The 15,430-nt window shown below is 39.3% G+C and overlaps 1 protein-coding gene across 1 annotated transcript; it reads left to right on the top strand.

Annotated features, from left to right (window-relative positions):
• Positions 1-13,248, top strand: LOC126979794 (translation initiation factor IF-2, mitochondrial-like). The gene is made up of 8 exons (XM_050829337.1): positions 1-275; positions 344-479; positions 781-901; positions 1,926-2,089; positions 2,437-2,617; positions 6,877-7,053; positions 10,876-10,929; positions 13,072-13,248. The coding sequence occupies exons 1-8, from the start codon at positions 250-252 to the stop codon at positions 13,113-13,115; spliced, it is 903 nt and encodes a 300-aa protein (XP_050685294.1). The 5' UTR covers positions 1-249; the 3' UTR covers positions 13,116-13,248.
• Positions 13,249-15,430: the final 2,182 nt, after the last annotated feature.

Below are 15,430 nucleotides of genomic sequence, written 5' to 3'. Positions count from 1 at the left end.
AGTAGTTTCAGTCAATTTATCAAATAGCACATAGCAATCAACTTTGTCTCGAAAGAGTAACTTGATTAGAATTTAGGTTAAATTTAATAAACATATATGAGTTAAATTAACTTTTATAAATAAAGTGCAGGAGAATACACATATGGTGTTCTTAATTAATGTATAATATGACTTTAAAAGACTTATTGTTATGAAATCCAAAGATTGATCAATACTCTTAAGTTTGTTGATATTACCCATATTATTACAATGTTTAGGAGCGCTCTAAGAAAACTGTAAGCTACCTAAAAAAAAATTTGTTTTAAATTTTCAATTCAAATAACCAAAAACCTTTTTTTTGTAGGTTACCCAGAAAATGTATGAAGGACAGTAATATTTACCACCAAGAAATCAATTCGATAGTCAATGTTTTTTTGGGAACTAGGGTATTTTCAGTTACACCACATATCTACAAAAAACGAAAAAGTCCAGAAGAAAAGGTAACCATTACACATTCATGAAAAAAGTAATACCTTCAACCTATCACTTCCAGGGCTTTAACACATCTACAGACCTATAGATGACCATTTGTGGCACTCTCCATCAGATGAGCCTCTTGGACAATTGCTCCATCTTATAGTTATTATTATGCCTTTATTGCTGCAATTTATAATAAATTATGTAATACATCATTTACTTCCCCTATAAATAAAGAAAACATGCTTGTATCTGAGACTACTATACATCCACAATATAAAATATAATTCGTGTTTCAAGTTCTTTTTTTTTAATGTATTACAGGCAGTAGAGAACACAGGCAGAAGAGTTATAAGATATGCCCCCAAAGCTGGTACAGAAGTGGTGGGTATATGGAGGAATATGACTGTGAAGGAAATTGCTGATGTGCTACACAGAGATGTGGGTATGTTGATAATTTAAAATATATTTTTTTATAGAAAAGAGGCCATGAGATCATACAGGTCATCAGGTGTTTAGTGATCACTACCACCCACATTCTCCTGCAACACTAGAGATCACAGGAGATCCATGTTGTATCAACCCGGAAACGCCGCACTAGGAAGGATTTGGTTTTTGAGGTTATTTGGGTAAATATATTATGAGAAAAACTGAAATTGCCAGGGCTTACAATAGTAGACTGAAAAACAATAAATCTCTTATTTTTCAGTTTGCACTAATAGACCAGTTTAATTAATTTTATCTCTTCAAGTCATAAAGAAAAAATCCAAACACTATCACAGGTTATATTGTTTAGATAAAAATATCAAGAAACAGTTACGAAAATCCGGTAATAGTTAAAAAAATACAAACAAGATATTAATTGGAAAAAGAATATTGGACCTTAAGTCTAGCTCAAAGTTCTTAAAAGGGTGATTCAAAAAAGGTGTCAATAAATTTTTAAAACAATACATGTTTTGCTTGGACACCTGGTTTTTCGATATTCCATTTTAAATAAAAGCTTATCCACAATTGGGTGCCTGCATTTTGGGATCAAAACACATCTTACTTAAACAATATTACAACCATTGTTCAGAGTGAGAATTTCATCACTAGAGTGATTTATAACCGAATAATAGATTCCAACATGGACTTTTTTGTAGTTATGGCAAGAATTTTATGTAAATACATTTAGTGAAAGAGATGGTGTCTAGTAAGTATATGAAAGATGTAGAAACGTTAAGTCATCAGTCATCTTTCGCTTTGACAAGGACAAAAGAACAATGACTGTGATGTGTGTATCATGAATTTTTGTTATTTTTAATGATGAATAATTGTGTATTACAATTTTGAAGACTTGGCAATAATCATGGACAACTAATTAGTGATTGGTCTGTATTACTAGGGGGTTATTGTATAGCTATTACAAAAGATGAACAATTTCTTTTTTTGTTAGTTCATTACTCACTGACTGTCTAAGTCTGTTTCAGATCATGTTTTTAAAGCACTTGAGTTTGCTGACAAAAACTCTACAATTGTGTATAAAAAGGACACTGTTATAAACAACCCGCAAATAATACGAGATATTGTTAAGATATCTGGATGCAGATTTAAACTTGTTGCTAAACCACAAGAAGAAAATGATGAGGTTGAGGTAAGTGGTGGTAATTCAAAAAGTTTTTATATACCTTGTAGATTTATATTATATTAAATTTATTATATATTATATTAAATTATTTCAAAACTATTGTAAAGCAGTCAGGGGAAATAAAAATAGTATTTATCACAAATCACTTTATATTACAGATTTTACATTTATATCTTTAACTTTAAAAATTGGATTGATATTGAAGATTACTGCTACCAAATAGGGTATTATTTTCAATGAATGATTACATATATACAACGCCTCTCAGAAATTTTGAACAATTGTTTAATAGGCGATTGGGAGTCTTGTTGATTATTGTATGTCATTGATAATAAAGTATTAACATACTGTAGAACAAAGACGCGTACCCGGCCCCACCAGCGGCCCCCGAGGCCCTCCGCCCCAGGCCGCCCGTGGTCTGCGTCATGGGGCACGTGGACCACGGCAAGACCACACTCCTGGACGCGCTCAGAGATACCTCCGTCGTGGACACAGAGTTCGGTGGCATCACTCAGCATATCGGAGCTTTCGAAGGTATTAAGATCATCATCATGTGATACTGCTACAATACAATACCGCTCAGGATTCTTAAAAGTCCAAATTCTATTCGCTTTTATTTTAAATAACGTCGTCAACTACCACCCATTAAAATGTATGCTTTGTTTTTTAGATAGAATTTCATACTTAGTCTTCATACTTATGTATTTAGTCTGACCATAAATACTGTTACAATTAAAAATAAAGAAAATATTACATTTGAATTTGGAATATGTCATTTTTATATGATTGTTCATTGAGTTTTTTCATGTTGGCGCCATTACGTTGTACAATATTTTGCGATATTAAAATAGTGGGGTGATAAAGAGAACCGAATCACTGTGATTGCATTACACAAGTAGGTAAGGACCCAAATACAATTTTTAAACTCTCCATATACTTGGTATTAGTAAAATGTTTGTGTACCGGGCTATTAATAGGTACAATGAGACCTCCTCTGTTTGTGACAGAAAAGATCTGGCTGTCCACGTAGTGTTCGTACGAAAAAGGTGGTCAAAGCAGAAAAAAGGGAAAGAATTCCTGTCCGAAAGCAAAAGATTTTATCTCGGGAGATGAAGATAGCACCTAAAACCATATTTTAAAAGATGACTTAGGACTTGCAGCCTATAAGAGATGTACAGGTCATTTCTTAACTGATAATTTAAAAAAGAATATCGAAACAACTACTGTAGTGGTACACAAAGGGGGGTCACAGAAAATTTTTGTTTACGGATGAGATTCTTTTTACAATTGAGCATTATTTTAACGAGGAAAATGACCGTATTTATGCTCAAAGCTCTAAGGAAGCTTCCCAATTAGTCGACAGAGTGCAACATGGGCACTATCCGACTTCAGTGATGTTTTGGTGGGGTATTAGCTATGAAGGAGTGACTGAGCCATACTTTTGTGAAAAAGGTATCAAAACATCGGCACAAGTGTTTCAAGATACCATTCTTGATAAGGTAGTGAAGCCCTTAACAACACCATGTTCAATAACCAAGAAAGGTCCTTCCAGCAAGACTCGGTGCCAGTTCATAAAGCTCGGTCTACGCAGTCTTTGTTGGAAACGAACGTTTCAGGCTTAGCTGAAGTCTGGCCGTCGTCTAGTACCGATCTTAATCCGCTGGATTATTATTTATGGTCAGTTTTATAGAGTATGCCTTGCTCTAAACGCCATGATAATTTGGAGTCCCTAAAACAATCCATACGATTGGCAGTGAATAATATTTCCGTGGAAAGAGTGCGTGCTTCTATTGATAACAGGCCTCAATGTTTAAAGGACTATATTGCAGACCACTTCGAATAAGCTTTTATATTTATGTATTAAACTAACACACGGTAAAAGTAATAATTGTTATTTGCAATAGATGTTTGATGTTTTTCTTTGTTTCAGTATTTATGGCAAGACTAAGTATATAGAACGTCTATGGTTGAACCTATTGGGCCACCAACGTTTTATTATTTTTCATAGCTGTATTCGCACACACATGCACACACTTATCCCTCCAACACTATACGTACGGCACGCTATGATGGCCGTTTTGACGTTTGTCCACTCATGAAGTTTCGTATTAATTAATAATTACATTGAAGGAGCAAATTACTGTTCTTTATTGTCAATAGTGATGTGCAGTTAGTCATAAAAATTTATCGAATGTAATAATTTTAGGACACAAAATTTATTTATTACATTGATTTCTAAACTATATTAGGGTCCCGCGAACTTTTATTTTTTATTTTTATAAGATTCTAATTATTGGTGTACTTATTTACCACAAAACACGGCATTTGTTTTTCGAAATTCAAAATTTTTATAAATTGAAATCTAATACACTTCACATCGTTTCGGATCGCTGGCCAGCACAACTACAACCTCCGGCAAACTCGCGTCAATGCTCAATGTAAAACAAAGCAGTTTCGACTTGACGTTGCTTCGAAAAGTACAAATTGTGAGTGCAATGCGATTGTGATATAGTTTTGACCTGGCTCTGGATTTCGGATATTGATACTGCATTACTGTTGACCCTTGCTCGTTAATTTGGACTCTGTTTCCGCCTTTTGTTGTGGATTTCGTCGATATGGCCGAACGAACGCAGAGAACTGTTCTAAACAGTCAGACACGTGAGTTCGTTATACGCCTTTGTAACTATTTCGATCGTGAATCTCAAAATGGAGGGCCAATTTTACCTTTAACGTCAGTGGTTGAACGCGTACCTGATAGAATATTGGACAACGATCTGTTAGACGAATAACTTAAGAAAAATATGGTGAGATTGGCATAGAAGAAAATAAACTTCACACACCAAAAAAGAGAAAACGAGCAAAACCAGTCGTAGGCATCGATAGCTTTGATGCCGATGCCATCCGAAGACGTACGGTTACTATTTACGGAAGGAGTATCCAACAAGAAAAAAGTTAATGCAATCACTGAAGGAAGCTGGATTATTCTTCGGTGGGGAAAGTTCTTTAACGAAGATTGTGTAGACCGTTAGATTTTGATACAAACAATGTAACAAACGCAAAATATTGATGGAAAGATTTGATATCGTTTTGGCAAGATATAGTTTTTTACGGCAAGTGAAAGATTGGCAAAATGTTGTGTTTTTGGATGAAACATGGCTTAATGCTAACCACACTGTAAACCGTTCTTGGACCGATGACACTGCAGCATCTACGTCCGAAGTTCCTATTGGAAAAAGATCGCCACTTATAATTTGTCACGCCGGAACCATTAACGGGTTTGTCGAAGGCTCTCTCATGGCTTTTGCGTCAAAACCACTGGAGACTATCATGAAGAAATGAACGGAGAAAAGTTTACTGAACTGGTTTACCTTAATGTTGTGTAGCCTCCCTGAACCATCTATTATAATTATGGACAACGCCCCATACCACTCGATGCAAAATGGCAAGCCACCTGCCCAATCTCAAAAGAAAGCTGACATCGTCGCATGGCTTCAAAAAAATGGCGTAGATGGAAACATGAATATGTTAAAAGCGGAATTAGTACGTCTTTTAAAAGAAAACAAACCAACCAAGATCCGATACGTCATTGACGAAATAGCGTTAGAATGTTCTAAGAGTTACGGGCAGGTAAGGGCAATGAGTTATTCGGTTACCGCCTTACCATTGTGAATATAATGCAATTGAGTTGATGTGGGCTCAAATTAAGGGTTATGCTGCAAGAAGCAATACAGAACCCCCATTTACCACAACAAAAATGCTAAAAATATTAGAAGAAGCTTGTGAACATGTGACTAAAGGAAACTGGGAAAATGTTGTGAATAGAACTGTTAAATTAATAAGGGAAGATTATGAAAGATATGTGAAAATAGATAATATTTTAGAAAGCGAACTTATAATTAATGTAGGTGATGATAGCAGTGCCGACAGTGAAAATAGGAGTATGGACGAATCTGATTAAATCTGGCCTTTTGTTACACCTTTTTTTGGTTTCTGTTTGTATTCATATGTTTCTTATGTGCATATAAAGTATGTGTATTCATTTTCATTCCAATATTCAGTTCGTTCAAATATATTAAGTAAACATTTATATTTTTGTTTTATTAAACCTTTTTAATCATGTACTACTTGCAACAAAAACTAATAGATTTGATTATTTTTTTTTCAAGAATAAATTGACATTTCACATCACTATTATAATATTATGTCAAAACGGCCATCACAGCGTGCCGCTAGTGTAGTATATGAGCATGTGCTTGGTATTCTTTGATTAACGCGAATGTTACACTATTAAATAATACACTTTTAAAGGATTAAAACGCGGGTAATTGTCACACGAGTATTTGCTTATATACTAGTTGAAGGGATGAGTGTGCATAGTATAATCAATGGGATTATAATGGCAATCAGAGTTATCATTCAATACCCGAACCTCCAACATCTCACCCTATTAAAATTGACTGAACAAAATATGACAGTAGTTTAAACATCACAGGAACTAGGTGGAATAACAAACTCACATGAACTTGTATATGAAACTTCTTCAACAAATTATCTCGACACTATTACTGTACACTTATATAGATTAACATCTGAGTGACTGTCTCGCTCCGATGTTCTGACCAGATTGACTAACGAATGTGTCGTGCGCACGTGACGAATATTCCCAACTACCCGCGATTTATATTTTTGAATTTTCAGCTACCCTCGATTTGTATTTCAGAAGAACATAATACCCCAATTAAATAGTAAAAATTATTGTACATTTGTTATAGTAATTTATTAAAACCTTTCAGTGAAGCTGCAGTCTGGAGAGAAGGTGACTTTCCTGGACACGCCGGGGCACGCCGCGTTCTCGGCCATGCGGGCCCGCGGCGCGCTAGCCACCGACATCGTGGTGCTGGTGGTGGCCGCCGACGACGGCGTCATGGAGCAGACCCTGGAGTCAGTCCGCATGGCGCGAGAGGCAAACGGTGAGCGGCCATGACGTAACAGAGGCGACATGCTGAAGAACAACTGATAGCCAGCCCATCTTATATAACAACATAGACGCGCATTTAATATAATATTATACAGTTTTAGGTGGCCTGCGCAGAACCAGACAAAAACCATGTGTCATTATCCTCTATATAATCTCTTCTTTGTCAAAAAAGCTTTAATATATTTCTTGAACTTGTGCTCAGTGCGTCCTAGTATATGTCTGGTATTTCATATTATACATCTATACATACGAGGGCTGCACTAAAAGTATCGGGAATGGAATATTTCCACTGTTCCTGTCATATTAAAATCTTTTTAATTGAAAACTCCTTTGTTTTAAAAATCGAATACTATTTATTTATTTAGAAAAAGGTTCTCGGTCTTGTGACAAGGTCTTTTCAAACTTGTTTAGTCGTTGAGAAAATGGAATTGACTCGAGAAAATTCTAGAGCGATGATTTATTATGACTTTCGAAGTGGTTTAACACAAAAACAGTGTGTTGACCGGATGATTTCTGCATTTGGTGATGAAGCCCCATCCAAAACCACAATTAATCGCTGGTTTGCTGTATTTCAACGTGGACGTGTCAAGCTCAGTGATGATCCCCGTCAAGGTCGTCCAAAAACTGCAGTCAACAAAGAAAACGTTGATGCTATGCGTAAGCTGATTGAGGAAGATCGACATGTGACATACCGCGAAATTCAGGCAACTTTAGACATTGGCAGGAGTCAAATACAAATAATCTTGCATGAACAATTAGGTATAAAAAAGTTGTTTTCCCGATGGATACTGCATTTGCTCTTTGAAGAGCAAAAAGCGGCTCGCGTTACTTGGTGCGTCAGAACTCTCAAAAGATTCCAAGCAGGATCCTCAAATGCTGTATACGACATCTTATCAGGTGACGAATCCTGGATATTCGCATACGAACCCGAAACAAAAACCAGTCAAGAGTTTGGGTGTTCGAAAATGAGTTAAAGCCAACAAAAATTGTTCGTTCACGGAGTGTTGCAAGAAAAATGGTGGCCACATTTGTCTCCAAAACCGGCCATGTTGCGGCTATTCCTCTTGAGGGACAAAGAACGGTTAATGCAGAATGGTATGCTAGCATTTGTTTGCCACAGGTCGTTTCTGAACTCCGTAAAGAGAACTGCAACCGCCGCATCATCCTCCATCACGACAATGCGAATTCTCACACCGCGCACAGAGCACAAGAGTTTTTAGAGCAAGAAAACATAGAATTATTAGACCATCCGCCGTACAGCCCCGACCTAAGCCCTAATGATTTCTAAACTTTCCCTAAAATAAAGAATAAATTGCGTGGTCAGAGATTTTCATCACCTGAAGAAGCTGTGGACGCCTACAAAACGGCCATTTTGGAGACCCCAACTTCCGAATGGAATGGTTGCTTCAATGATTGGTTCCACCGTATGGAAAAATGAGTCAAATTTCGCGGAGAATACTTCGAAAAGCAATAAATACATTTTTAAATAGTAATGTTGTGTCACTTCCTTGATTCCCGAAATGTTCAGTGCCGCCCTCGTATTATAAGTTGTCATATAATGTTAAATTACTACACGGCCATATTATCTATGGAACGTGAAGGTGCCGTACGTTATTACGGTATGTATTATAATTATCGTCAGGTACATGTCGTGATATTTTCATGCTATCACTGCTTTGTTTTTGAAGTTGCTTTTTGACTTTTGTTGTTAATTGTTTGTTGTTTCTCTTGTTACGCGTCCTTCATGGTACTTCCAGAAAAATAAATGTAGTCTTTGTACTTAGTCAAGATGCTTTCATTGATTTTTCATCATTATAATAATAATAATCAGCATCATAATTTATTTTCATGATACTGACAAGAATAAACTAACTAGGAGAAAACCATTGCCGTCATACAAGCCGAGATAAGAGAAGTTACAAAGTTATTAATGTAAATAATGTACTGTAGTGGACAGGGGTTATCAACAATTAAATGGAGATAACATAAAATTTTAAATATACGATATATGTAAAAGAGAATGTATGTGTGCATGTACAAGGTGGGCCAAAAGATGCTCTCATTTTTGCAAATGGCCGCCAATGTCAAATCTGTTTTGATATTTATGGACTAGACAGATTCAGAATACAAGTGAACAAGCCATGGAGCAGTACACTCCCCAAGAACGTGGAATAATTGTGTCTATTTTTTTGCGTAACGTCTGTGGTGTTGGCGCAGCGCGAATTCCGTCGCCGATTCCCCGGCCGTCTGACACCGACTGCGCAAACACTGCGCCGTTTGGCCACCAACCTTGAAGAGTATGGGACCACATGAGACGTTACCAAGAGTGGGCGGCCCGGAGCGCCCGTTCTGCCGAGAATATAGCCGCTGTTGCCGAGGATGTCGTGCAGTCGCCGGAAAAATCGAACAGACGCCGTGCCACGCAATTAGCCATCAGCCGGACGACCCTAAGGCGAATATTGGTCAAAGATCTGCGCATGTTCCCGTACAAAGTCCAGTCCGCGCATCAGCTGCTGCCTGCCGACCCCCAAACGTGCGTAACCTACGCCCAAGCCATGCTCAATCTGGAGTAAGAAGTGGACTATTTTTCGACCAAAATCATAATAAGCGATGAGGCTCATTTCCACCTCAGCGTGTACGTGGACAAGCAAAACTATCGCTTCTGGGGCACCGAAAATCCACGAGTGATGCACGAGGAGCCATCACACCCGCTCAAAGTGACTGCATAGTGCGCTGTGCACGCTGGAGCATTCATTGGGCAATTTTTTTCGAGAACGCCGCTGGCCAAACGACAACAGTGGATGGTGCGCGCTATAGGGCCATGTTGACCGAGTTTTTTTCTGCCGCTATTGGACGAAGTAGGCCTGCAGGACATGTAGTTTCAACAGGACGGAGCAACGGCGCACACTGCGCGAGCCACAACCGATATTCTGCAGGCGATGTTTCCGGGTCACCTCATCTCTCGTTTTGGCGATTTGCACTGGCCCGCAAGATCGCCCGATTTAACCGTTTCAGACTTTTTTGTGGGGTTTTTTGTAGTCCCGTGTTATCGTGAACAAGCCCGATATTCTGGAATCCCTCAATGTTGTCCACATTTGACACGAGTGCGAGAATATGTCGCCCGAAGTTCTCGCTGAAATGATGAAAAATGCCATAAAACATAACAAATAAATATAATCAAAAAACAGAATCGAAGTTTTTCATTTAGAAAAAAAAAGAAAATATAAATAGACTTGAAATATTCTAATGAAAAATAATTTTTTCAAAGTGAAATTTAAAATATTGATTAAATTTGAGCCGTTCGAACATCACCATTTTTCGCGCGCTTCTGATGACGTCACATGACATATCCCGTGTTTGTTTTATATGAAGCGTTCAGTTACTTCATAAATATTTTCAGTTCTAGTTGCTTTATAGATCGTGGAAGAAGCTAAAACTTTTACATATAGATAGTTGTAGTGGCTAATGCTTTAACCTTCCATACATTAGGTATAAAAAGATAAATGATAAAGTGGAACGATGAGTTATGATAAATAAAACCGTTCCTATTGAGTTATGAATGATAACTAACTTTATTTCATTAGAAACATTAAATGCACGCGTTTATGAGTCGCAAATTAAGATATTAAGATGCTTACAAAAATATTATGTACGGTTTACAACTCGTACAGTACAGGGCGTCATGACTCAGTCAGTGCCGGATAGATGGCGCTGGTGTTGTGGTTTTTATAGGCTAAGCACGACAGGCATCAGCTAGTTTAAGATAAAGCAGATGTTTGTGATATATAACAAGAATATACATTTTTTGTTACAGTTCCGATACTGGTGGCAATCAACAAGATAGACAAGCCAGGTGTGAACATTGTAGGTATGCCTCTATTTTAATACCTTTACATTTATACCTGTTAAATAATCATGGTTTTCCTCCATATTAAGGTATTTTGTACTGTGCTCCCCGGGGCATAAAAAGAATAGAGAAGTCCCAGGCTCAAGGATGTCGTTAGAGCCTTCTAAGGGTATTTAGCAGTGAGAGGCTTCTTTGCACATGATGCCGGCTAGATTATGGCGTCACAACGGCGCCTATATCTGCCATGAAGCAGTAATGTGTTTCATTCTGAAGGGCGCTCTAGCTAGTGAAATTACTGGACAAATGACACTTTAACATCTTATGTCTCAAAGTGACAAGCACAATAATTGTAGTGCGCTCAGAATTATTGGGTTTTTCAATAATTCTGAGTGGCACTGCATTGTAATGGGCAGGTCTTATCAATTACCATCAGCTGAACGTCCTTCTTATCTCGTCCCTTATTATCATAAAATGTCTTAATAAGCATGTAAAAAATCGGAAACGCTTTTACGATTCGTTTTAGCTAAGGTATCGCCAATCTCAATTTCAGTCCAGTTTGAGAAGACTTAAGAGTCCATATTAAAAAGCCTCTATTTGGCGCGGTCGCGACATACCTACGTTTGTCCTAGCATCTTCCTATCTCATACCAAGACCCTGCCCTTTCATCTTTTCATCTTATTATGCTATTTTATATCTGGATAATTTTCAGTACATCCCACACTGATAATGGCTCTTTTCCATCCATATTAGCTCAATAATTTCTGCAATCAATTAAATTCCATCGATATATTCCTCACTATATTCCTGCCCGCGGCTTCGATCACTTTTGGTGTTATCGATACGCACTTTTTAAAGGTACTCAAGTCTTAATAAAGCGCTGGTGTTCGGCGGGGATGCATTCTCTCTCCACTTTTATTCAATATATACACAAAGTGCATCATGAGAATTGTTTTAGAGCAATGGGACAAGGGGGTTTCAGTGGGAGGAAGGAATACATCGAACTTAAGATACGCTGATGATACAACTCTTCTCGCTCAAACAAGAGAAGATATGGAACAGCTGTTGCCACGCCTAGAGACAACTAGCCTCTCTTTTGGACTCGCAATCAACAGAGACAAGACCAAAATGATGATCGTGGACCGAATGGAACAAAATCAACCTGATATCTCCCTGATTGGCAACTGTGAGGTTGTCCAAAGCTACGTGTATCTCGGCTCCACGATCACAATATTGGTGGGTGTGAAGACGAGATCCATATGAGATGGGGTATCACACGATCTGCCGTTAAGCTGAATAAGGTCTGGTGCAACCGTAACATCACTAAAGCCACGAAAGTCCGCCTGATGAGAAGCATAGTCTTCCCAATCTTCGTATATGGTGCAGACACGTGGACGGTGCGCCTGAAAGACCGACGCAAAATCGACGTACTAGAAATGTGGTGCTGGTGGCGACTGCTGCGAATTCCTTGGACTACGTTTCGGACCAATGTTTCGATATTGGAAGAACTCAAGGTGAAGGATAGATTATCGTCGACTGTACAAATGAATGACTGTACGAATCCTCAAGTACTTTGGGCAAATTTCACGAAACCAAAACTCCATGGAACGACTCGTCGTCCAAGGACGAGTGGAAGGCAAGCGGTCACGAGGTCGGTCACCTACGCGTTGGAAAGACCTGATAAAGGCTGTGACACAAACCATCGTAGTCCAATGTTCCCGTAACGCTGAAGATCGTGGCAAGTGGAGGCGCATTGCGAGGGCTGCATCATCCACCACAGATACGTCTTGTGTGTACCTACAGTCTCATCATGCAACCACGACCACTCTGTCAAGAGTGAACGACTAAGAAGGAGAGTCTTAATAACTTTTTTTATGACAGTAGACAGTAGGACGACACGAGTAGGACGTAATGCTGATCATTAATGTTTGTCGTGCCCCGCCCACAAGCCGCGCGCCCTTCGCAGGTGGCATGAATGAAATCGGTGTGTGGCGAAAAATGAAAATGGTCGTAGGCGGAGGTGTCCATACTTTTATAATTGGGATGTACTCAACTACAATTACTCCTTTTTTCACTTCTTTTTAAATGTGATTATTTCCTTTACCATCAGGCATCATTATGTCAATACAGCCATCATTACAAGCACCGTTTCCTCACCCTGTCCAGGAGAACACGATGCGGTCGCTGGCCCAGCACGGCGTGGTGTGTGAGGCGGTAGGGGGAGATGTCCAGGCGGTGGCGGTGTCGGCCCTGCGCCGCCTGCACCTGGACTCGCTGCTGGAGGCGCTCACGGTGCAGGCCCAGCTCATGGAGCTGCGGGCAGACCCCGGCGGACTGGCCGAGGGGATCGTCATCGAGGCGGAGCTCGACCACAAGCTCGGGTCACTATCAATACTTGATAATATCAAACGAGAACTGGATTTGTGGCGCCTTATTGTTTAAACTAGTTATATGTTTGTTTTTTATTTTGTAATGGTTCACGTAGTGAGCCATCACTAATAGTGGTTCGTTTTAAATGTAGAGTGCCAGCAGTATTTGTGTTTCGGTTAAATGTATTGTGCCATATTTTCGATTATTGCCGATTACTAATCAATTGATGCGGTTCTCTAGTTGTAACTACGGTGATGGTGTTGTATCGATAGTGATGGTGTGTTCTCAGGAAGCAAGCGACGGTGTTGGTCCAGCGCGGTACATTGCGGAAAGGATGCGTAATCGTCGCGGGCCACGGCTGGGGAAAGGTACTCACAAATGTAGAACATATAGAAAAAGTAATAAATATAAAACCTGAGTTAAAACCTCTATTAATAGATATAAAATTAAATTCATCCTCAACTTTCATTATTATTTTCATACACACTCGCTGCCCATTCCGGGTTCTTCGGACCTTTACTTTTTTCAAAACGTTCCCAATTTAGTCGACGAATTTTCTACGAGATCTCCCGCGACCGACTTGCCCACACACACTTGCCTTATATATTTGATTAGTCAATCTTTCTTCACTTATTCGCTTCACATGTCCAAACCATTTCATCATTCCTTTCTCAGTCCTTATCACAACATCTTACAGACCACAAAGCGCTCGTATTACCGCATTCGGAATTCTATCAATCAGTCTCACCCCATACATACTGTGCCGTGATTCATATTTTCTTGTTGTCAAGTGTATATAATGCAGTTTACTGCGACAGGTGCGACTGCTGCGCAGTGCAGAGGGCACGCTCGTGTCGGAAGCCCCGCCCTCCACGCCGGTGTCAGTCCTGGGCTGGCGGGAGCTGCCCTCTGCCGGGGACCAGGTGCTCGAGGTGGAGTCGGAGGTATGCACTCAATACACAACCTATACCTACTGAAAAGGGGTGCACTTAGAGATTGATATATATATATATATATTTATGGTATTAATATTTATGTATATATTGATTTTTATGGTATTAATATTTATCTACTTAAAAAAAAGTTTTCATTAGCAATGTTTCTAACAGGCCAGTTCCAAACATTTTCAGTGTTATCCACGTAGCTTTAAGAGTAAATGTATACACTTTTATAATAAAGTCCCAGCCACTGTTTAGGCATTATATATAAATAAATTTAAATGTTTTATTAAAAATGGCTGCGTCGGTCGTAAATCCTACTACCCCATAGCTGAATATTTAAGTGATCGGACAGCCTGGGACTAGATTATGATTATTTTATATTGTATATTTTATTAAGAAGAGCTAAAAAAAGAATGCTGAGAAAGTTTCTTGCGCCATTTTTTCTCTCTCAGAGCGCCCTTTGTTTCCGAAGCGGTGGTAGTGTTTGATGTGACACCAAGAAGAATTCGAAAGGAATCAATTTTGAGAAAATAAATAAATGCCTTTTGTAGTGTTAACCGGTGATGGACCGTCTGTTTGTAGAAGCGTGCGGGTGAGGTGATGCGGTACCGGCGCACTCAGCGCATGCGTGACCGGCAGGCCAGCGACGAGCAGGCGATAGCGGCGCGCTCGGCACAGCACCACGCGCTCTACCGCCGCGAGCTGGAGCGGAAGAGGGCGCTAGGCCGCTTCCGGGTGCGGCGGGCCGGCCCGCGGGAGAAGATGCTGCCCGCCGGCGACCTCGGGCCCGCGCTCAACGTGCTCGTCAGAGGTATGGTACGGGCTGCCGGCTAGATCATGGGCACCCTGGTACCCAGGATGTAAATACTACGTGATAAGAGGCGGCCGGAGACTGCCTAAGTAAAAATTTCAATTTAGTTTAGTATGAAACGTGCAGTCACTTGACATAAGTTTTATCCGGCTAGTCTAGTGAACAGTTATTTAAAACGTAGTGGATTCCGGCTATCTCCTCTTTTTAAAAATTATAGCCGTCATCTGTCAATCTATCAATTACTAAAATCAATCAATAAATTATTTGAAGCCATAATTAATCCTGTCTTATAATATCATACTAAACATATCTTCATTACTCAACGACACGGATTCATTTCATCTCGATCGTCAACTACAAATTTAGTCACTTACCATAATGAACTAGCCAATGCTGTTGATAC

Source organism: Leptidea sinapis, chromosome 4 (genome assembly GCF_905404315.1).
Source record: "Leptidea sinapis chromosome 4, ilLepSina1.1, whole genome shotgun sequence".
NCBI lineage: Eukaryota > Metazoa > Arthropoda > Insecta > Lepidoptera > Pieridae > Leptidea > Leptidea sinapis.
The sequence above is the reverse complement of the archived record's forward strand: the minus strand, read 5'-3'. Positions and strand labels throughout refer to the sequence as shown.

Excerpts from the sequence above, each read along its gene's own strand:
- LOC126979794 (XM_050829337.1), top strand. The coding sequence starts at position 250 with ATGTTTAGGAGCGCTCTAAGAAAACT. Across the intron at positions 480-780 it reads GAAAAAGTCCAGAAGAAAAG|GCAGTAGAGAACACAGGCAG; the intron begins GTAACCATTACA and ends AATGTATTACAG. Across the intron at positions 10,930-13,071 it reads GCCAGGTGTGAACATTGTAG|GAGAACACGATGCGGTCGCT; the intron begins GTATGCCTCTAT and ends CACCCTGTCCAG.